A 24,716-nucleotide genomic window follows, 5' to 3' on the forward strand; every position below is an offset into this window, starting at 1 on the left:
GGACGATTTCAGGGCCCATTAGGATCTTCTGAAGCAGGTTGCTTCAAACCTAGGCTTGGAGATCAAGGAGCTCAGAGAGATATTGCACAGCCTTATTGATATCCTGGCTGCAGCAGCTCCATCCAAAGTGGCCCTGCCTGTCAATGAGGTGGTGATGGGACCAGTCAAGGCCAAACAAAAAGATGCTAAGAAACTGGACCTTTTCGGAAGAAAGGTTTCTTCCTGAATAAGTTCAAGACAGGAGTTTGCAACCCATAAGAACATGGCCAGAACCTCTCTCCAAGTGTTTCTGGATGCTTCCAACTCAGCAGCCTGGCCAGTGGCCTCCACAGTCACCATAAGGTGCTGTTCCTGGCTCCAGCCCTTCAGCTTTCCCTACGAGGTTCAACAGTCAATCCAGGATCTCCCATTTGAAGGCTCCTCCCTTTTCTTGGAGCAGATGGACACAAGACTTCATGGACTGAAGGACTCAAGGGCCACAGCCACCCTATGATCCTTAGGCCTGTATGCTCCGTCTGCTGCCAGAAAACATTTCAGGCCCCAGCAGCCTCCTTGGTTCTAAGGATCTCCAAGGCAGGAGCCCTACAAAAAAAAGGCAGAGGTTATAAGTAGTGCCAGCCACTCGTGTCCACCTCAGCCTCCCAGTTGGGGCTGCAGAGATACTCTGGCAGGCCCAAGCAGGCCTTTTGAAGGTGCACCTGAGGGCACTGTACCAGTCACTGTTTTGGATTCTCCCCCCCTCCCCCTTCATTTTTGGACAGTCTGTCACTCTTCAGCCAGGCTTGGACATCCTTAACATCGGACCAAAGGGTCCTGAGTACAGTGACAATTGGATATACCCGTCAGTTTTTATTCATCCCTCTCTCCCACCTCCCACCCCTGTCCCTCTTCAGGGACCCTTCTCACGAGCAACTCCATGTCCAGGAGGTGCAATCCCTCCTACTTTTGGGGGCTGTGAAGGAAGTTCCTCAAGACTTGAGCAACACATCTCGAAGAACAACCGTTACGAAATATTAGTAACCATTTTTTTTCTTAGGCACATGCTGGGTGCACTGACATCCAGGCATGCTGTATATTTATAAGCCACTGTGATAGATACTTTCTAGATTACAATGATAGCTTTCAGGGTTCCTTCCCCACTCTGAACTCTAGGGTACAGATGTGGGGACCCGCATGAAAGACCCCCTAAGCTTATTCTTACCATCTTAGGTTAAAAACTTTCCCAAGGTACAAACTTTGCCTTGGACTTCAACAGTATGCTGCCACCACCAAGCATTTTAACCAAAGAACAGGGAAAGAGCCCACTTGAAGTCGTCTTTCCCCAAAATATCCCCCCAAGCCCTTTCCTGGCTGTAGGCAAATCGATAAGAATCCTCACCAATTTCGTACAGGTGAACACAGACCCAAACCCTTGGATCTTAAGAACAATGAAAAATCAATCAGGTTCTTAAAAGAAGAATTTTAATTAAAGAAAAGGTAAAAGAATCACCTCTGTAAAATCAGGGTGGAAAATACTTTACAGGGTATTCAGATTCAAAACACAGAGGATCCCTCTCTGGGCGAAACCTTAAAGTTACAGAAAACAGGAATAAACCTCCCTCTTAACACAGGGGAAATTCACATAAAACAAAAGATAAACTAATCCGCCTTGCCTGGCTTACCTATACTGGTTGCCATATTGGAGACTTGGATTAGGATGGGTTGGAGAAGATGGATTTCTGCCTCTTTCAGGGCCCATTAGCATCTTCTGAAACAGGTTGCTTCAAACCTAGGCTTGGAGATCAAGGACCTCAGAGAGATATCACACAGCCTTATTGATATCCTGGCTGCAGCAGCTCCATCCAAAGTAGCTCTGCTCGTCAATGAGATGGTGATGGGACCAGTCAAGGCTAAACAAAAAGATGCTAAGAAACTGGACCATTTCTTTTCCAAAATTTCTGGGAGTGAGGCGACTTCTTATTCAGTGTGCCCATTAGGAAATACTGTGCCTGTGGCCACTCCTGAATGACCAACCCTAAGTATCAGAGGGGTAGCTGTGTTAGTCTGGATCTGTAAAAGTGGCAAAGAGTACTGTGGCACCTTATAGACTAACAGACATATTGGAGCATAAGCTTTGGTGGGTGAATACCCACTTCTTCAGATGCATGTAGTGGAAATTTCCAGAAGCAGGTATAAATATGCAAGCAAGAATCAGGCTAGGGATAACAAGGTTAGTTCAATCAGGGAGGATGAGGAGTGGTTAACTTAACCTGTTTTGGGATTGGGAAAAGGGAATCTTGTAACAGAAAGCGTTAAACAGATTAAAATCTGACAGACGCTTTGTTTCTTTGTTTCAAAATCTTTTATTTTTACAACTAAGAGTATTCAGCAAATTGGCCTTACTCAGTGTCATTACTTTGTATCCTGCCCAGGTTGATAAAAGCCTACAGTTGTTCCCATGTGGTGAACATTTAGTGGCAAGCCTGAGAAGAGATTGCAGTTTCAATCCAATTCCTCATCAACTAAATTGCCAATTGAATTGGCTTATTTGTTGGCAGACTTACCAGACGCAGGGTCTGATCCTGTGTAGGTGCTGGGTGTTTTTAAACACTCAAATGCAAAGTAAAAAAATGAACAGGATAGGGAGTGCATGGGAATCTCACTTTCATGAGAGTGCAGCTACCAAGCTACTTTTGCCTACTAGCAGGAATAAGGCTGAAAAGGAGAGTGTTTGGCTAAACTCCTCATTTGCATAATGAGGATCACAGATTAGTCTGACTCTTCTTCAGTCGCCGGCGGCAATTTGGCAGCTGCACCATCATTCCACCTCCCCGTTCGGCGGGCAGGATTCCGCCTCCCCATTCGGTGGCAAGTTGGGGTTTTTTTGCTGCTTGGGGTGGCCAAAAACGCTGCAGCCGGCCCTGCCCTCACCTCACGCTTTATTTACCCTTTGCTTGACAGCATTTAGTAGACACACAAACTTATTTCCACTCAATGTGAAGGACCAGGCCGAGTGCTTAACCTTACTTGTGCCTGTTGCGGTTTTCCCAGGATCATAACTATACTGGGAAATCTGTAAGGGAGTTCAGTATACATTGCCAGCTGTCCAGTTTTATGGACTCAGGATCATCCTAGTTGTCCAGATTTTTTGTATCTCAGCAATAACATGTGTATGCAGTAGGCAAGAAAACCTTGCAAACTGAAAGCCCAACAGTGAAATGGGTCTGGAGGCAGAGCTGTCTTTAGACTGCTAGAGGTAGCCACTCCAAAGCAAGAATGAGGCATGGCAGAGTTGGAGGGAAGTTATCACATGCTGCACCTTTTCTATGAGTAAATTGAGGATTTCAGTGTCTAGAGCTGCCACCAGGACCTTCCATAAGTACTAAAGCTTTGTAAGAAAAATGCCCTTTCTATCTTTGATTTTTGCTGCTTTTTCTTGGTAATGACTGGTTTTCCTGTGCTTAATAGTTTTGTAAAGAGTAAAGAAAAAATATTGCCTAGCATTTTCACAATTTTTTCCCACAAGTCCAATAGAATTTTGTGACTTTCTTATATCCAAACTTTCCTGTCCCTCAAAAATCATCAACTTTGGACTATTTCTTAGAACATGCACATATTATTTCTCTCTGGTGTTAATCTTCCTTTGTCCTCCATGCTGATCACAGTGCCAAACCTGAATAGCTGGGCTGCAGCATCATAGTGCCACAGGGACGCATGGGGAGGCTGAGGAGTTAGGACTGGAGCTACTGTGCAGTCTTCACATCAGAGCTGATGCTACAGTAACTCCTGCCACTCCTATTCCCCAATCTATAGTGGCTAATAAATCTGTTTAGCATTTTATCCACTCAACCAACCACACACATAAGTATTCTTGTGTTTTGTTTTTAGAATTGTTAGTTCAAAAACATTTCCAAATGTTTGGGAAATAAGATAACTTTAAATCCATATATATGACGAGCTTTAATAAAACGATGACCACAAATAAAACACACAAGGGAGCTCCTAATTGCTAGCAGCAACAAAGGCATCATTTTCTGCCATTCTCTAACTCTTTTATTTGCTGAAACTTTAATTTTCAGAGAAGTGGATTAGACACACAATTTCTGTTAACAATGGTAAGAGTTGCACAACAAATAGCCAGACATGGAGACCTGGAAATCATTATCAACTGTTAAGACAGAAAGAAAAGGAGTACTTGTGGCACCTTAGGGACTAACCAATTTATTTGACCATAAGCTTTCGTGAGCTACAGATCACTTCGCTGTAGCTCACGAAAGCTTATGCTCAAATAAATTGGTTAGTCTCTAAGGTGCCACAAGTACTCCTTTTCTTTTTGCGAATACAGATTAACATGGCTGCTACTCTGAAACCTGTTAAGACAGAGTAGGTCTTACTGTATATGTTTGTAACAGCAGCATACATGGTTGTGAGAGTGAGTGGCAGGCAGCCTTGGTACAAATGTCCTGTATACAAGAAATGTTTTCCTTTGGATGTTGATTTTTTAATTAAAAAACAAAAACGAAAAAATAGATTCTTACTAGTTAATGTGTTTGAACTCATGGATTGTTAAGAGTTCTGTGGATTGTTAGATTTTTCTTTCTAAGACAGCCCAGTCTTTATTAGCTACTGCTCTTTCCTTCTTTTACTGGAAAATAGATCTCTTACTGCATTGGAATGATTGATATGCATTTGCTGTATTGCTAATGGTTGAAACTTTGCTGGAGAAGACTAACAAGCTTTGTCAGTTCATTACTGCTTCTTTTGTTTCCTTTTTTGTGATGAATAGCCATTGTTGATACCCAGTCAGAAGCCTTTCGGTTGCAACTGAAAGACAGGAATGGAGTTAATGGTAAGGGAATATAAAAAAATTAATACATTTTCAGGTTTTTTTGTGGTTTTAATAAAATAACCAATATAAAATAGCTTAAGTTATCAGTTCCCATATGGCAGAGCTGGAACCAAATAGGTCTTTTTGCTTTCTACAGCATTTGGGGTCACATTTTCTACTGTAAAAAGAAAAGGAGTACTTGTGGCACCTTAGAGACTAACCAATTTATTTGAGCATAAGCTTTCATGAGCTACAGCTCACTTTATCCAATGCATTCAGTGGGAAAATACAGTGGGGAGATTTATATACACAGAGAACATGAAACAATGGGTGTTACCATACACACTGTAACGAGAGTGATCAGGTAAGGGATAGCTCAGTGATTTGAGCATTGGCTTGCTAAACCCAGGGTTATGAGTTAAATTGCTGAGGGGGCCATTTAGGGTTCTGGGGTAGCAATTGGAGATTGGCCCTGCCTTGAGCAGGGGGTTGGACTAGATGACCTCCTGAGGTCCCTTCCAACCCTGAGATTCTATGATAAGATGAGCTATTACCAGCAGGAGAGCGGGGGTGGGGGTGGGGAATCCTTTTGTAGTGATAATCAGGGTGGGCCATTTCCAGCAGTTGACAAGAATGTCTGAGGAACAGCAAGGGTGGGGGGGAATAAACATGGGGAAATAGTTTTACTTTGTGTAATGACCCATCCACTCCCAGTCTTTAAACAAGCCTAAGTTAATTGTATCCAGTTTGCAAATTAATTCCAATTCAGCAGTCTCTCGTTGGAGTCTGTTTTTGAACATTTCTACTGTGTATGGGCAAAATATTTAGGGCTCACGATGCCCTAACTGCAGTGGAACCATACCAAGAAATGGCGTTATCATAAGTGGCAAGAAGCTTTTCGGGAGTGATCATAGAATAACGATAATATGACCTGGGAGTTTGCAAACTGCATGGAGTCTTGGCCTAAACCCCTACCTATATAGTGTTCATATGCATGGTATTTAACGTGGGGAAAGGGAGCGAGCAAACCCTAGCTGCATAAGTGGCTCATGCCCTGCCTCTAGGTTTAGGGCTAGTCTACACACACACTTTTGCACCAAAATAACTAAATAGTTTTTTGTTTGCAAGTCTGGTTTATCTGGAGAGAGGGGCAGCCAGGCCAAATGTGAGTGGTGTTGTAACCCCGTGCATCAGGTCACAATGCTACTCACTGAAATTTGGCCCCTCTGTCTATACTGATGAGAATGTATCTTTAAAATAATGAGGATGCACAGTCTTACATAGCATACAAATATGAGGACAGAAATTGGCTAGAACTAGAGTACGTTGATAGGCAATGAGAAGCCTTCTCTTTTACTACTGATCTCAAAGTTTCATTTTCTGATTAGATACATGCACACAATAGGATAATTATGCTCAGTGTGGGAATTAAACTGTGGTCTTTCTTCAAGTTTTAAATTGAGGATTTCTCTTTTATGGGAAATATGATTCGACAAATATAGAAATATTCTTATTGATGGTCATTCCAGTGGCTCACTTTATTTTTAATTTGAAATAATGGAATACCATGATATGCATATTGACATTGTTTTATATTATAATTTGTGTTTACGGGATGGTCTTCTCTGGCTGTATAATCAATCCTGTGTGTAGAATCTGCCTGGTGGTTTGGAGAGTTTATAGGCTTTTTAGCTTCAGGAGTTTGGGTTACTGTGTATGGCTGAGGCAAATTCCACAGTGGAAGAAAGGTGTCTCCTCTTATCCACTTAAACTTTTTTCCTAAGTATGGCTTGACATTAGATTTCATTTATGCCTGAAAGACATTAATACTGTTTTACTTTAAAATATGTGTGATTATAAGAGTATTTAGTTTTCTGTCCCCTTTTGATGAGAGAGGGAGAGTTTATAAAGTTAGTGGTTAATTTATCTGAATGTGTGGTTTACATGAGATAACATATGCCCTACGTGTTAGATTCCTAGAACTAAGTCGGAGTGGGCATAAGGTTTTACCATCTTATGCCATGTAAATCACAGCAATATTTGCTGTTGCATTGTATATATGTATTGGTTCTGAGTAATTTTACCTTATTGTGGCTGGATAAAGACATTTGCAGCCCAGTCCTGAAAACCCTTTCTCACATCCTTACACACATGAGTAGTCCCCTTGGAATCATGTGTGTGAGGACTGCTTGTATGATTAAAGACTTGGCCCCTGTGTTTGTTATAAAACTTTCAGTCCAGCTGTTATTTGAAAAAGCCTTTTTACAGTATGAATTTTTTGCCATGTACAATGCTTGTGATCAAACAAACCAGCAGATATCCTGAGTACAGCGTAAATGACTGACAGACTGTTCTGTAACTAGCAACATTTTGAAAGAAGCTTTTTTTGACAGCTATAATTAATGAGTTTTAATAATAAATGTAAAGTAGGAATGATAAAATAGCAGTTGACAGACCTTGCAGCCTAAAAGGCAGCTGTTCAGGATAGTTGTTGGACATACATCTACATTTTTGACTGTAACTGTAAATGGAAGAAAAGCAGGTCTACAGTTGTGGAGTTCAGCTAATCAGAATCAAGCAGTGTCTAATCTGTACTGCTAAACTGCCAGTTGGAGAGGTTCCTGCATTTAAGGGATCAACATTCCCAAGGAAATCTGGTACCTGCTTGTTGATGTGTCTGGATAAGCACCTTACAAACCATAAAGCACAGTATGAGCATTCAACTTCAGAAATGTATATACAGCTTTTTCTTTTTCTGTTTGGAAGTTAGAATAGGAGAGCCTTCACTGAAACTAATGTAAGTGCTTGATCTTGCCCTCCTTATTATTACTCTTACCGTTTTTAATTTATATTGCAGTAGCAGCCAAAAATAGATGTTAATGTTTGCAGAACAAATTCAAATGCATGCAGTCAATTTCCATTGAAATCAACATACTGAAGTAAATAAGAGTTGCATCTAAGGGTGCAGCTGGCCATTAGAGAATATTGTTCCATCAGAAAACTGGCATTTTAATAGGTAAAAAGTACAGATGAATAAATCTGTCTGCTCCCTTACTAAATAAATGAAAAAGTTGGCGTTGATTTCCTTGAGACGTAGTCTTATTTTTTGAGATACTTCAGAAATAATTGAAATGGTGTACAAAATAACATCTGATGAAGTGGGTTCTAGCCCACGAAAGCTTATGCCCAAATAAATTTGTTAGTCTGTAAGGTGCCACAAAGACTCCTCGTTGTTTTTGCTGATACAGACTAACATGGCTACCATTCTGAAAAATAACTATGTTACAATAGGCTAAAACACTTACATGTTTCTAAAGCTTTCCTGCAATTTTATCATTAAAGTATGAAATTGATATAGTTCAGTTTAGTCATTTAAGTGAGGAACAGGCAGCTTGCTATTTAATTTTCTTTTTAACCCTGCTCTTGCAGGGTATTTCAACATCCCTTAAAGGTGAATTGCAAACCAAAGGAAACCCAATGTGCTTGTCTTTTTACTACTCCTTTATGATGAATAAAGACAGGCTATTTGTTTAATTATATTTGTTTATTTTCAAATAAAATGTAAAAAATACAATCAATCAACAAGAATACAATATTCCAAGAAGCAGGGGGGAAACTGGAGCTTTCTGCTGACATTGGAAGAATCAGTTCTTGACTTACCTTTTTCTTGAAGGACACGGGCTCTCTTTGGAGGATCTGGAATGTGTCGTTACACCTGGAGTTTGAAACCTGTGCTACTGTTCTCCCAACCTCAGGCTCGACATCTCCTCTCCACTCCACCACTCCATGGGGTCTAAGAGAACTGCATCTCGGGTTTCAACCTCCAGCTTTGGTGTTGCATTCCAGGTCCTCCAAAGATTGCCAGAGTCCTCCAGGAAAAAGAAAGTACTTAGGACTTGATGTGTCTAATGTTAAAAACAGGGAGGAAACCCTCTCTTAAAATAACAAACTTTGCAGCTGTCTTTTTACATTGCAGTGAAGAAGTAAAGGACAGTAACAAAACATAAATGTGTCAGTTTGCAATTCAACTCTCTCACTCCCAAACACTGAGATTTGGGATTACTGGGCACTACATTCTAGTAGAGACTGTGTTAGAGTTTAACAGCAGGAGCAACAGACCCAGGTTAAAAATTCAATGACCAGAAACAAATGTGCTTTCTATTTCATTTTCCCAGATGAAATCCTGGATAGACTTTATTGGCTTTAAACCTTTTCATTCAATGAAAAACTCTAACCAGAGTTTCTTCTGAATCACAGTCACTTTAAATGGGACATACACAGTGCTATAAATTAGCATTGAACATAGGTTTTCTTTGTTTAAAACACTTGAAAATTGCTTAACAATTAACTACTAAAGGGGTTTCAAAAATACCTGAAATTCACTCGGAAGAGTGACGCACAACTACTGAGGAAAAGAAAGAAAATGTACCCCCCAAAAGTGACCTATTTAAAAGTGTGGAAAATAGTAAAAATACTTAATAGGTAGATAGCGGTTTTCATACGTAGATCTCAAAGTGGTGGTACAAAGGAGGTAAGTAGTATTTTGCCTGTTTGATTTAGAGATGGTGAAAACTGAGGTGAAGTGACTTGTCCAAAGTCATACAGCAGGCCAATGTCAAAGCCAAGGTCTCCAGTGCCCTTTTCACTGAGCCTCAATGACAAGCAGTCAGTTGTGGGTAGAATAGCTAGATCTTAAGCATCTCCATAATACTTTGATGTACGTTTTTCAAACTTTAGATCTTGGTGCAGAGAAACTGGAATGAGGAATATGGCATTGTACATACTCAAGTGAAGGCAGGGAGCCAACATAGTGCTGTTATAATGATAAGTGAATATTCTTGTATCTCAGAAATATAAAGAAAATATGTGAGCCAACATGCTTGTCCCTGTACAGGAGATCTGATCTCACTACCACACTCCCTGAGCTGTCTACGGCTGGGAGCATGCTCATTCCAAGGAGAGAGGCCACTCAGTGTCTTCCGAATGAAGCTTGTAAAGGCACTGACTGGCTTTGGTGGGAGCCATGTGCAACCATCAGCCCAAGAGGATGTCTTTAACAGTGGTGGCAATAAGAAAAAAGTAAAACAGAGGGTGGGATCTGGTGGATTTCCAACTCCAAAATACCTCTGTGTGTCTGTGTATTGTGGGAATGTGGGCTCCTAAATAGCTTGTCCAAATCCCATATGACCTGAGGATGGGCTCTGTGTAACTCAAATGCTTGTCCCTCTCACCAGCAGAAGCTGGTCCAATAAAAGATATTACCTCACTCACCTTGTATCTGTAATATCCTGGCGCTGTCAGGGCTACAACAAAACCATACAATATTCATAGTGACAATTCAGCATGTAGAATGACCATATATTGTGGATACGTAAGCTCGTTATGAAAACCAGGCTCCATGTGTTTCTTTAGTCTCATTTATGCTAACAAACTATGCTAAGAATATGCCATCAACATTAGAAAAATGAAACAAATTTGGAGTTTGAAATTGCTACTGAAGTTACTGTACTTGTCAGTCATTATGATCTGACAGTTAATGTCTCCAATCACCTTTCTTATCTCTTGACACACCTCTATTTTCTCCCTGCTCTGTCATGGATGTGCACCTTTTTGGAAACCATGGATCTGTGTGGATATTTTACCAGTGTAGAGGGAAAAAATGGGAGGGCAAGAGAGAATTAAAGTCTTTAGTAGTTGGGCTACCTTCCAGCAGTTTTCTTTAAACCAAACTGTGGCCTTTTTCTGTCCCTTTGAAATAGACCTGGCTTGGGCTGAACCCACACTTCCTAGCATCTGGGAAGAGCAAAAAGACTATGTACCACCATAAAAAATGAACTTTTTTTTAAAGCATACAGCCATGATAATGAAAACAAAATAAAAGCAGAAGTTGCCAGCTGCACAAACAGCACTCGCCCAGCAGCAGTGGTCAATGATTAGGAGTACCCAGCTCCTCATCACATTAGTGAGAATTTGTAATTATAATAGCACATCGTGTTTATCCTTTGTAACAAAATCAGTTCAGTCTGCTATCCTGATTTATGCAGGGGGAAAGAGGTTCTGAGCCTGGCTTTGCTGAGTGCCTCCATCTCCCATTGATATCAGTGGTGGGACAAGGAGGACCATTATCTTGAAGGATCAAGTCCTGGAAGGGCAAAGGAGTCTTCCCTTTGAGATGCTCAGCACCCTCTGCTCTGAAACGTCAGTGGGGGCTGAGGGGGATCTGCATGTTACAGGGTGTGCTCAGCCCATTGCAGGATTGAGCTGTTAATATCTCTGGTAGTATTCATAGGAACTGTACTGTAGGAAGCATTGCTTTATTTCATTTTTTTAAAATAGGAGTGTACACATCTGTCTTTATACCCAGCAGTTTTTCTGGCCCACAACAAGTCCTCTGTGAGTTTCCCCAACTGAGCTCAGTGGGATCTCTGTCAGCTGCAAGATTTATGTCATCTTTTTCAGTCCTGAGAACTGTTCTTTAAGCTTTTCACATCTGGATTTAATTGGAAAGACATTAAAAGACATTAAGTGTGCTGGAAAAGCATATTTAGGGAAGATCCTTATAGACACTTCCATTAAAGGAGCTGATGGTTATAGGTTAAAACAGGATGAGGACAAGTCGTCAACAATTAGCAAGGACAAAATTACATTACTAACTGCTTTAAATGAGAAGTCCTGCTTGCAATACTGGGGACAGTTTCTGATCTCACTTACACTAAGTTAAATCAGGAGTAAAATACCGCTCAAGTCAGTACAGTTACATCCATGTAAAAATGGTGTGAGAGGGATCATAATCAAGCACTTTTGTCTTGAATATAGAACTGTAAAATCTTTTAATTATATGGAATAATATATATATATGTAGAATTTTCACCTATTTATGTGTTTAATATTTTTGTCTATTTATATCCTCATGGTAAAATGATATTTAAAGTAAGATGCTGATTGTTTATAGATGCCATCAGCCTCACCCCTCTCAGCACACCCAGGCTGGGAAATATATTTGACAGAATTGCATATATTCTTCTGTGGCTTGTTCAATACAAGTGAGTTGTGAGCTTGGATCAAGGAAAGAACACATTTAGATGTGGATTTCTTTAGAGACTAATGCAAGAATCTTCAGCAATAAACTATCTATATTTTTCAAGTATATTGTTCTGTTTCACCAATATAATCTGAGATTGGAAACCAGTGGGCCGCCATTTGCAGTTAATACTGTCATGTGCTGCTGTTTACAAACTGAAGTTTCTGGTTGTGTGCAGACTGAAAGGCAGTTAAAATCTAAGGGCACTTACTTGGCATGAGAAGATGAATAGAAATTCTTTCTTTGTAAAAAAATTTTATTAAAAACAAGGAATCCGATATTTAGGGGATTGTTTCAGATGCTTTAGTACTGAGAACAAAGTGAAAAGTCCTTTGAAATAATATCCTGCCAATCTTTAAAAAAAAAAAACCTCTGTATTTTCCACTTTAAACTACTCTGTAGAACATTTCAGCAAAACAAATAGATTTGTTTAAAGATTTTTTCCCCTCTTAAAATGGAAATAGAATTATTTTTCTAGTTCCTGAAAAATGTTTACAGGTTTAAAATTCATGAGAAAATAAAGATTAGGTGGGTGGTATTGTCAGGAGTTAGACACACATTTGACTTAAAAAATTGGAATACAGTGGAGAGAGTGCTTTTATTTTCTACCATCATATATTCTCTACCTTTCAAAAATTTCCCTTATTCCTCAAACAATTAAAGCTATATTCTTTTAAGTTTCCCCCTAAGTTAAATTTATTTTATCTTAGACTTATCTCACAGTTCTGCAACTGCCTGTTGTTCGGCCATGAGCCAGTCATTTACTTTGTCTCTCTTCATCTCAGTATCCCCATCTTTAAAAACAGGGATAATAATGTTACTCTGTACGTTGATTTCAGCAGCTTGATCTCAGTGGATCAGAGGATGCATGCATTATGTAAGTGCAAAGTATTGTAACCCACTGGTGAATGTGTTACAATCCTACTTATTTCAGAGTAGCAGCCGTGTTAGTCTGTATTCGCAAAAAGAAAAGGAGTACTAGTGGCACCTTAGAGACTAACCAATTTATTTGAGCATTATTTGAGCATGCTCAAATAAATTGGTTAGTCTCTAAGGTGCCACTAGTACTCCTTTTCTTTTTGCGAATCCTACTTATGTGACCGCCTCCATCTTGCCCAACATGGTATTATGATTATGGGGTGTGTACTGAGATCATTTGGTGGTTTGACCTTCATTGTGCCCTAAAATTTTGGTGTGGTTACACTTTGTGAGTTTATCTTTAATGCAAGTTTTTGGCCATTCTTTATGTTGGCAATTGCTAAGGAAGAAAAGTTTAAATTACAGAGTCAATGCAAATCTCTTGTTTTATTAAAACTCATTTTGAGGCAGTTATTTAATTAAAACATGTATTAGAGTCTACAATTTTAAACAGACAAATCTTTGACTGTAGATCTGAGCACAGTAAAAAACCAAACTATTCCACTTTTCTTTCTAAATGCTATGGGCTGCCAACTGCTGTTCTTACAACCCCATATGTGTTAGGACAGTATTACTGTTCGTGTAGAGAACCCAGTCCTGCTTCTGTTTCATTCAATGAAAGCAGGATTGAGCTGAAATTCTCTCTTGTTGGCTAAACTTTGGGTGTGTTTATCTGCTACCAGCCATTTAGTAAAAGCTGTTTGAAAAGTAAGAGCATTGATATGGGAGTCTGAGCCATAGCAGACAGCATTGTTGATGAAGAGAAAATGTTTAAATGTGCACCAGATCCTCAGCAGATGACTTCAAAGGCTTCCACCTTTGGACCTGAATGTACATTTTAAAAGTAAGGAGTAGAGCTGTGTGAATAGCAGATTTTTGGGTTTGCTGGCAATTCCTCCCCTCCCCTCCCCGCCCCCCCCCAAATCAGTTTGGCTTAAACCAAAAATTATTTTTTCTGAAATTTTCAGCAAATTGAAAAGTTAAAAGAAGTTCCCTTCATTTCATTATTTAACATTTTCTCATGTACAAATTTAAGGAAATTTCAAAACAGTCCTTCTGAATCAAAATGTTTCATATTGAAAATGTCAAAACAACATACTTCAGTTTTTTCAGGGTTGTTTTTTTTTTTTTTTTTTTAGGTTTTGTTTGACCAAACAATTCAGGGAAATGTAACTGAATCTGCATTTTTTTCACCAAAAAAGATTTGGCCGAAAGAGTTTGCCCAGTTTTAATCAGGAGACCAAATTCTCCTCAGTTAAACCAGCTCTCAGTATTAATAGGGTTAACTTCAGTGAAGGTGCAACCATATAACACAGAAGAATTTGATGCGTAATTGACATAGGAATGACCATAAATAAATAATTTAATTAAATTAGATCTAGTGTACTGAGTACACAGCTGAAAAGGATAATTTCTAATCATTACAGAAGTTAGCATTGGAAAAGATATATTGGGTCATGTTGCCCATCCTGTGCGCCAGTGCAGGATTCTGCTGGAGTATATTTTCCAGCTTTGTCCAGTCTAGTTTGGAGGGCCTGGTTTCTTAAAGTACCTATAATTTTTAGACCTGCAACTTTGCATCCACACTCAAGTTCTGGCCCAAATTATAGCATTTATACATCTGATTGCATTAGCAAATCCAGTAGTTAGATATCTAAATACTTTTATTTTGTGCCTCTAATTAATTGCAGCTATACTTGATTTTAGATGCAATGTTAGAGATGGAGTTGATTTACAAATTTGCACTATGTGTCTTCAAAGATGTGAATGTTTCTTTGGGTTGAATAGTCATTGTTTATATCAGCATGATCAGAGCAATAAGTCTAAAAAAAGCAAGTTAGAATACAGAATGGCTCTCCAAATGGGTTATGATCTACTTATTGTTTGCAGAAGGTTTCCATTGGGTCATGGTTCAATAAAATTCTACTGTAACATACAATGTAAATTTGAGTTCAGAAATAATATTTTTACTATATGTTCACAGAATGTCCAAGCTGTGATGTGCCTTTAATCCCTCTGCTCTCCCTCTTTAAATGGTGGTAACTGAATGAAAAATATGGTTTAAATCTTGGATTCAGAAATAAAAATTATTTTAATAAGACTATCAGAATTACCAGGAAGCTAAACCTAGAAGGTACAAGTTAAAGGACAAATATTTTCAGAAAAGAATTCTAATTAAGTCCTTTTTAACTTTTGACTATGGAAGCTAAACCCCTACAGCCAAATTGACCATTGGGGCAAGCCGCTACAACCCCATTGTGTATGGCATTCTTGATGTTGGAAGTCTTTGCTTGGTGCACGGCAGGGAGTATAAGCTTGTTGGTCTTGTTGCCATAGTTATCAAATTTACTGACAGGTACCAACAGTCTCCAGCACAAATGTGAGTAGATGCTACATGTGGATACAAGTAAGAGTAGTCCTTCACAGCAAGTATTACAAGAGCTCATGGGATAACCTTTTCAAAAGCACTTAAATAACTTTGGAGTTGAAAGATATGTCTACTCTTTGAGCTTAGGGTGTGATTCCCAGCTCGAGGAGACATAGCCTCACTAGCTCTAATTGAGCTGGCATGCTAAAAATAGAGCGTAGCTGCAGTCAGACTGTCTCAAACTAGCTCATACTGGCAGCAGCTAGCCCCTTCTGCTGCTCACACCACCGCAGCTACACATTACCTTTTTAGCACTTTATTTTGGGTGTGTTTCCTCAAGCTGAATATCAGATATGTCTCCTCAGCTCGAAGTGTAGACATGCCTTAAATCCCTTTGACAGTCAGCACTTAGGCATTTTAAAATATTTTGCCCATGTTCCTTGCATACCTGCTAACTTAATCTCAAAAACATAGTCAAAAAAGCGGGAGGGAGTCCTGAGGAAACATGGACATAAGCACACTCCTGGCTGTGAAAATGAGGTTCTTAGCAGTGTATTCTCTCCTACTCCCACCTATAAACAAGAACGAGGCCTAAACTTGGTGATAATGCCTCAGCACTAGAGTCAGTGCCAGACTGAGTTCTTCTAGGCTCTATCTTGGCTCTCTTTTGTCTTTATTAATTATTATGGTGAGCTTGAGCTTCTTCTACACTCAGCACTGGGCATTTGCCCCATGCAGGATCAAGCCCCACAATAGCATTGTGCTCACTTATGTTAGCAGTGAATGTAGCTGTACATGTTAAATTCTCAAACATTCTTCACCCAAAAGCATACATTTGAAAATGTGCATACCCAATATGTTACCAATAAACCATGATTCAATGTCATTTGTTTAAGCCCAACATGTACAGAAACGGTTTTGGTTCAAGCGATACTGCGATAGAACTGCCTTATCACAGACTGATCACACAACTGCATCTGCATCTCAAGCCTTAAAAGATAACGCGTCAGCATATTCTGCTGCTGGAGCTACTGCACAGTCACAGGAATGAGATCAAGGGCCATACCCTGGCTGTTCACGTGCTAAGATAAGGCAAAAATCAAAGTGCCAAAAGTCTGAATTACTGATGTGAAAAATCAATGAACACAACCCACTGCATTATTGCCGTGAACTGTTAAGGGCCCCAACCCACCCCCCAACAACCCTGTGGATCACAATCTTGTATTCCATCCGGTTCCTGGGATACTAAGAGCTGGACATAGGGATATTCCGAATATGAATATGTTTGTACAATAAAAAGACAGTGGGTGAAAGAAGGCATGCATGCCTGATGTTGCTAGAAACCTGATTGTGCCTAATACATTAGAAAAGGTGTTCAAGGACAGTTAATCCTTACTTAGTGATTATCCCCATAAACCTGGCAAGGTCAGTGTCTACATGGATTGCCTGGCATGCAAATACTGGTTGCGTCTGTTAAAGTCGGTTAGGACAGCTTTAACTACCACAGCCAACTTTTTCAGAAGGGTTCTAAGTTCTATATTCATGAATCATCATCCTTTGTTTGAACAGAGGATTCCCGCTTCTTTCCCCCTCCCCTCTTTGGCAGGTGCAACCATTACCCTTAACCCTAGTGCATACCAGGTGAATGTTCCTTTGTGCAGAGATTAATTTGTTTTGGAAAATACTATTTCCATGTAAATTACATGAGTTAATCAGATTATGCTATGCATGAAATACATTGGGTACACGCTATTTGCAAAAAGGGCTAGAAGTCATTTAATTAAGGCTTACATTGTGTAGTGTGAAAAGCCTTTCTGAAATTTAATGTTTAAACAGATGTTAACATTGGTTAATCAACTGGAGAGCATGGGGTATTGTGGGGAAGGGGGCAAAGACTCCTAGCAGAACGTATTGCTTGTGATACAGGAAATTCAGTTACAATAGCAACTGTGGGGGAAAGGGATTTATTCTCAATACCCCTCACTTGATTTCTGTTTAGTTTATATTGCCATCTTGATAAATCAAGGCAGATTCAATAGCCACTTTAAGGAGTAAATTCTCAGCCATCTGTCCATGCACAATTTTGCATAAGCAAATACATGCAGCTGTCTTCCTGTTCATCTGCAATTTTGGGTGTAAAAAAGTCAAGGCCAGGTAGAAGCCTGGCTGAAAATTTGCTCCCAAAAAGAGTAAGAAAGCCTTAGACCTTCAACAAGAGGGAGAGTGTGTGTGTGTGTAAAATTATTGCTAAAACAGTTTGGTATTCTTGGAACACTAAGCCCTCAAACTCACAACAGGCCTGGCACTGATTACCTAACAGCCTTTAAATTTGAAATTCAATCCATATATTAAAAAGGTATGAAGCCACACTCATTGCTGGTGGAGACACCTTTGACTTCAGTAGGATTGCATTGATTGATTGCATTGATAACTATGCCAGTAGTTAGCCAACACTGGAGAAAAGACCTCCATACTTTTTGTTGTTTTCTAAACCAGGAGAAATTTTGGGTTGGATTGTCATTCACTGATCTCCATTTTTGTTTACAAACAACTGCAGGTCCAGTTTTGCTCCTGCAATAATAGGTGCTGCAATTTAGGGGTTTCTGAGTGCAGATGCAATCAGGGATTTAGGGTTAGATTCACAAAGGAATTTAGGCACCTGCCATTTTAGGCACCAAAATCCCAGATTTGTGCCCCATGGGTCTTCACAGAATACCCACTCAGATTCCATCAAACTCTGTGGGCACCTGAACACACACAGTACCTAAGTTCTGGCTCTGAGCATGTGCCCTGCTGCCTCACTCCAGGCATCCACCTGCCTAAGCACCAGTGCAATTTACCAACTGGGGCAAGACTGGTGTCTTCCCTCTAACATGCCTGCAGGGCCTGATTGGGTAGGGGTGCTCAGAGCATGCGTAACTCCACACAAAATGGCTGGGGAGAGCAGGACCACCTCCCTCTTAACTTTTAGCCCAGTGGTTAAAGTACTCACCTGGTATGTGGGAGACTGCTGTTTCAAGTCCCTGTCCCCCGAACTGAGGAGGAGAAGGAAGTGTAGCAGGGATCTGCCACCTCTCAGATGTGTGCCCTAGGCACTGGACTATAGGATATTCCAGTGTGGGGCTCCCTCAGTCTCTCCTGCTCAAGCTGTTCCACTGCAGATAAATAAATGGCGAATGGATCACCCACATCCTGGGTGACTGCTCTAACCTCCCAGACTACAGTTTCGGTCTCATGCTTGCATGCACTCTCTCTGATCTGCTGACTCTTTATGTACCCAAAGTGGAACAGCTTTAACAGATGGGACTGAGGGAGTTCCACATCAGAATATCCTATAGCCCACGGTTTAGGGTACTCACCTCAGAGGTGGCAGATCCCTGTTTAAATCCCTTCTCTTCATCATGCAGAGGGAGGACTTGAACCAAAGATTTCCCACATCCCCAGCTAAGTACCCTAACGATAGGTTAAAAGATACGAGGGAGGTCCTCCTCCTTCTACTCCCCTGCCCTCCCAGCTTCTTGTAAGAAACATCCTAGGCACCTGTCTTGAAGAGAGGAAAGGAAAAAGAATCCCAGGCAGAGTTAGGCCTGAACTCTATGAGAGGAGTGGTTGCCAGATTTTTACTGCATTAATAGCCTCAAGTCACTTAAAAACTAGCTCCAACGTAGCCTAATCTATTTATTGAAACAAAGTTTATTTATTAACACATTGGTCTATACGTCAATAACAAATGAAAGCTTTCATCAGATACCTAGTACAGATTTTATTAATTAAAAAAAAGCTACAAGCCCTAGCAGGAATTTGTCCACATTAGCAACAAAGCTCAGAGATGACAATCAACTTCAAAATAAAAACCCCAAAACTGGAGGGCCTGGAGGGATGTGTGTGTACTGGGAGAGGGTATTTGGGGGGGGGGTGCTGGATGAGTACTGGGAGGGAGAATTTGGGGGATGCTGGAGGGGTACCTGCACCCTCACACTCGAGGTGGGGACAGTGTCATGCTCCTTGTCATGGTGGCAAGGCTGCTGGCAAAGAACCCAGGACTCAGTGCCAGCCTGCAGCTCCCCGTGACCCTCTCGCTTCCCCAGGGTGGGCAACTAGGGCCTGGCCCTGTCACCCTTCCCGGTTGGGCTCTGAGGTCCCTAGGTGGGACAGAGCCCTAGAGGGGCATGGCGGCTCTGCTTACCCGGGGGGCTGGGACAGGCGGGATCTGGCAGCTATGGATACAGGGGAGGGACCAGTTGGGGTGCAGAGAAAGAGAATTTGTGGCTGGAATATGGAGGGAGGGCCTGCCCCTGCCCCTGCCCCACTTGTGTTTGCAAGGTGTACATGGTCTACTTGTGAATGCCAGTTGCAGTATTTTTTGTGCTGTCACCGGTTATGGCATTTTGGGATAGGTATCATCCATGACAACTGGAATTAGAAGGCACCTCACTGTGAGCTGACACTGTTGAACGGTATATTTACCAGGACTGTGGCATTGCTGTGATGAAGTTTGTGGTCACTGAGTACTTAATAGGAATAATTAGGGCCATAATCTACTCTGAGATACAAGCAGTAAAGTCAACTGGAAATACACTGAAGACAACAAAATTTGGCTATTTGAGTTTAATAAGAAGATTCTGAAATGCAACAGATCTAAACAGAGAAAAACAGCTGTACGCTGTGCTGAAAAGACCCCATGAAATCTTTATCATGTGGACGTGAGCTGAAAAACACATCCTCTAGTGCAGGCTCTGCCTGCTGGTCTCTGTGAAAGAATGACTTAATGTTATTAGATTGTCATTACAAAACATTTAATCCCTATAGAGGGCAGCAGGAAGAATAGTCACAAATTTCAGTACCATTTACTAATTGCAAATTGACTTAAGTAAAGCTACAAATAGCCAAAATAACTGGAAACCGCCATCTCCATCCTGATATACACACATTTTTATAATAGACATGGCAGCCAAGACAAACAAAGAGTAATGTAGTGCATCCTGTTGGCATCATATCTTTTACACATTTCATGTATCACTTGTTTTCTGTATAGTTACAGCAGCGCCAAAAACATCTGTTGTATAACCTATGGGTCTTTATTCACAAAACAGTTGTAAAATCTTCTGGGGGAGAAATATTTCTCTCTCGCGCTATATATATATATATATATATAATATGTGCAGATGCTCTCTTGTAAGAAAACTCTCAATGGAAGGAAGTATCAAGCCTTTAAAAACAGTGTTCACCAGATTCGTTGTCAAATGTTCCAGTTTTTCTTTTACATTTAACTGAAGTTCAGAAGTTATTTTTATCAATTCATCTAGGATGTAAATCCAGTGAGGCCATAGAATTTAATTATGGATGAAAATTAGCCCATTGTCTTTGCTTGTAGCTCTTCTTCATTGCACAAAACTTAAAACCCCCTTCTGCTTCTACTCTGCATAGCCGCTCAGCTGCTAGCTTCCTTCCTACCTTCAGCTTTTCCAAGTTTATCATGGGCACAGAGTTGGGGAGCTGGTAGATGATGAAGAGCTGTGAGGAGTGCAGCTACCAGGTCCATTCCTGCTCACAGCCCCTCAGTTATCAGTTGCCCCCATCCTGGCTCCTAACAGAAGCATGGGGAAGCCAGCAGGAAGCAGAGAGACAATTCATAACTAAGGGGCTAGATGTACACCCAGGAAATCTCTACACAATCCCATTCTCCATGCAATGCCCCTCAATTGTGTTTCCTACAGTAATCTTCCACTTTCCCTTTCTCTTAAAAAATGATCTCCCCACACACCCCCAAAACATTCTTTTGTTACTGTGGAGTTAAGGTTACAGGTGTTCAGTGGTGCCCTGTGCTTCTTGTGTCCTTCCAAAAAGAAAGACTTTAATTTCCTAAATCCAAACAGTGTAAAACCATTAACTATAGAGTTAAGATCTCCTTACCTACATCATAAGACTGCTAACTTTGCATGATAGTATACACACTCTAGAAAATTGGAAAATGCAGAGTTAAGATGACACTTTCCACACGTTTCCCAGAAGAGATGGGCAGGAGAAGCACAAGACATATTTGAGCACCTGAAAGCTTAACTTCACCCTCACAAAGTGTCTTGCGGGCTATTACTATGTGTTAAGTTCCACAAGCTAATTCAAGTATATGTGTGAACTGACTTCAGTAGTTTAGGGTAGATCTTTACTTTAGACCTGAGTTTGCTTCATTTCCATACAATATCACAAATACTGTATTATGAAACAGTGATAGATAGTGTCACTTATGATAAGGAGAGGTAGTTTAAAATTTTGTTAGTTTACTTTTTGTGTCCACCATGTTTAGATCTCTGTGAGAAGTATGTGTGCACGCACCTCTGTTCTCAATGTTACAAGACAAGTGAGACTAATTGGATTGCTTTCACAAAACAAGCATCAAGATTTCTTTTTAAAGTCTTGTAAGGTTTTGTAAATAGTATTTAACATTGAATGGTATCCTACTGAGGATTTTCCCTATATAAATCAGGTAAAAATGTCCCATGTTTCCACCCTTGACATCAGGGTAGTAAAGACCAGTGCCTTCATTCAGTACAGTTTATTTTTGCAGTGATATTCTTCCATTGCCAAAGGAAAAAGAAAAGAGATGTTCTTACAAACTCTATTGTGAGATCCAGGATAATATTCCTCTAAGACGTTCCAAAATAGGGTTTCAGCAAAGATTAAAGAAATACTTGTTGAAGCTACTCTACAACTTTTCATCCTCCTTAGCATATCTCCACAGTAGGCAGTTAGACAAGTAAAACAATAGTAGATATGTAACAAAGAAAATTTATTCTGATCTCGATAATTTTAACAATTAATTTAAAAAGAAGTCTGTACAGGCCCATTTTGGCTCTTGACAAGTGTTTTCAGTGACTTTTAGTTCATAGAATCATAAAATGCAAGGCTGAAAGGGACCTTGAGAGATCATCAAGTCTGACCCCCTGCACTGAGGCAGGACCAAGTATACCTAGACCATCCCTGACAGCTGTTTGTCCAATCTGTTTTAAAAACCTCCAGTGATGAGGATTCTACAACCTTCCTTGGAAGCCCATTCCAGAACTTAACAACCTTTATAGTTAGAAAGTTTTTCCTAATATCTAACTTAAATCTCCCTTACTGCAGATTAAGTCCATTACTACTTGCCCTACCTTCAATGGACATGGAGAACAATTGATCATAGTCTTCTTTATACCAGCCCATAACATATTTGAAGACTGTTATCAGGTCCCCCCTCCATCTTCTTTTCTCAAGACTAAACATGCCCAGTTTTTTTAACCTTTCCTCATAGGTCAGGTTTTCTAAATATTTGATCATTTTTGTTGCTCTCCTCTGGACTCACTCCAATTTGTCTACATCTTTCTTGAAGTGTGGCACCAAGAATTGGACACAGTACTCCAGCTGAGGCTTCACCAGTACCAAGTAGTATGGAATAGTTACCACCCATGTCTTATATACAACACTCTTGTTAATACACCCCAGAATTATTCTTTCCTAAGTGAATACTTGTCTTGACTGAATTTCATCTTGCTGATTTCAGACCAATTCTCCTGTGTGTCAAGGTCATTTTAAATTCTAAACCTGTCCTTAAAGTGCTTGCAATCCTCCCAGCTTGGTGTCATCCGCAAGTTTTATAAGCAGATTCTCCACTCCATTCACCAAATGATTAATGAAAATATTGAATAGTACTAGACTCAGGACTGACCGCTATGGGACCTCACTAACTACACCCTCTTGGTTGGAACAAACCATAGATAACTACTCTGAGTATGTCTTTCTGCCAGTTGTGCATTCACCTTATAGCAATTTCATCTAGACTACATTTCTCTCATTTGCTTTTGAGAATGTCAAGTGAGATTGCATCAAAAGTCTTACTGAAATCAGGATATATCACATCTTCCTATCCACTAGGCCATTAACCTGGTCAAAGAAGAAAATTAGGTCAGTTGCCATGATTTGTTCTTGACAAATCCATGCTGGCTGTTCCTTATAACCTGATTATCCTCCAGATACTTACAAACTGATTGTTTGTTCCAGTATCTTTCCAGGTACCAAAGTTAGGATGACTGGTCTATAATTCTCCAGGTCCTCTTCATTCCCTTTTTTAAAGATCAGTAAGTCCCTTCTCCAGTCCCTTGGGACCTCAGCCATCCTCCATGAGTTTTTCTGAAGGTAACAGCACATAATTAACCTGTGAACTCACTTCTACAAGATAGAGGCTGGATGCTTATTAATTTATATAATATCACCTATAAGCCCCAATGAAGGATCAGGGCTCCATTTTGCTAGGACATACAGCTCTATGATAAAAAGAAGAAAAAATTGTAAATTAAAATATTAATTTTTATTTAAATCAGCTTTTCTTTTTAAATTAATACATTTCACTTCTTAGAAATAAACCTATTTAAAATTCTGATAACCTATGTTAAAAGACTAAACTCACTATAATACTAAAATCATTAATTATATTTAATACAGGCTACATTTAATTTAGAATATATTAAGCAGTACATATTTGCTGCCAAAGCTTTAAAGAAAGTCAAACCACTGAACTGGTGGAAATCACTGAATAAGCACCTGGAACCAGTTTGTTGAAGTGCTAAATCAGCATTTGGCAGCTTTTTGCAGGTACAGAAAGAACATTTTCTTCATTTAAGTTTATTCAGCTAGTACAGTTTAATGGCTAGTTCACTGAAAGTTAAGAAACTGATTGAGAGTTGAAATAGCCGAAAAGCTTGTTTTCCTCTTCCAATCTACAAATACAAACTAGAGGTGAGAATGAAATCTGCTGGTTCAAAAGTCTTTAAAGACATGGTGATCAGAAACAATCAATTCAATTGAGTAACTACAGATAATCCTTCCGTTGTTTAATAAACCAGCTGGTTTTCAATGCAAAACGTGTTTTGATAAACTTATATAAAAAAGTATCCAGAACATTTAAGGTTGTTTTATGTAGGAAACAATTTTAAAGTGCTTTTTGTGCATTTTTAGTTGAATTGCAATGTCCATCCAAATAGAGCTTGATGCAAATTATAACTAAAAAAAAGTAATCATGCAGTAAATAAGAAATGCATCATTTCCTAACAAAACAAAAATGTAAAAATAAACAACGTGAATCAATGCGTGCTAAGATATACAATTGCTTAAATATGTATGGTTAGCAAAGAATAGTAACAAATTTAGTATAAAGACTATATTTAGTTGCAAATCAACATTTTTAAATGGTTACCAACCAGTGAGAACCAACCTTTCTTTAGGAAAATACCTAATAAGGACCAATTGAACACAAGTTAAAAATTGATTATTTAAATCAAAGTTTCCTGTCTGCTGATTTAAATCAATCCACCCTGCACTATACAGACAAGTTAAAACAAGACAACAGTTCCTGCCCCAGAGAATTTACAATCTTGGAATCAGAGAGGAAGCAACAGATGGATAAAACAGACAAATGGGGATGAGGTAACAGAAAAGCAGAAGTCTCAGCTTGCCACTGCCCTAACCAATGCCAGACAGTATTGATTTTGTAGGCACATAACAGATGTCTT

General features: G+C 39.8%; 1 protein-coding gene across 19 annotated transcripts in view; it reads left to right on the forward strand.

The window, feature by feature from the left end:
• STAU2 (staufen double-stranded RNA binding protein 2) overlaps window positions 1–24,716 on the forward strand; it is a 225,159-nt gene that overhangs the window by 190,005 nt on the left and 10,438 nt on the right. For 2 of the 19 annotated variants that reach the window (XM_078851512.1, XM_078851516.1), the window contains one exon: window positions 4,766–4,828. The exons of the other annotated variants lie outside the window; for them this stretch is intronic. In XM_078851512.1, coding sequence (XP_078707638.1) covers window positions 4,766–4,807 — 42 coding nt within the window. In that variant the 3' untranslated portion in view covers window positions 4,808–4,828. The remainder of the gene's footprint in view (window positions 1–4,765; window positions 4,829–24,716) is intronic. 19 annotated transcript variants of the gene reach the window in all.

The sequence above is a fragment of the Lepidochelys kempii genome, chromosome 2 (genome assembly GCF_965140285.1).
Source record: "Lepidochelys kempii isolate rLepKem1 chromosome 2, rLepKem1.hap1, whole genome shotgun sequence".
Classification (NCBI taxonomy): domain Eukaryota; kingdom Metazoa; phylum Chordata; order Testudines; family Cheloniidae; genus Lepidochelys; species Lepidochelys kempii.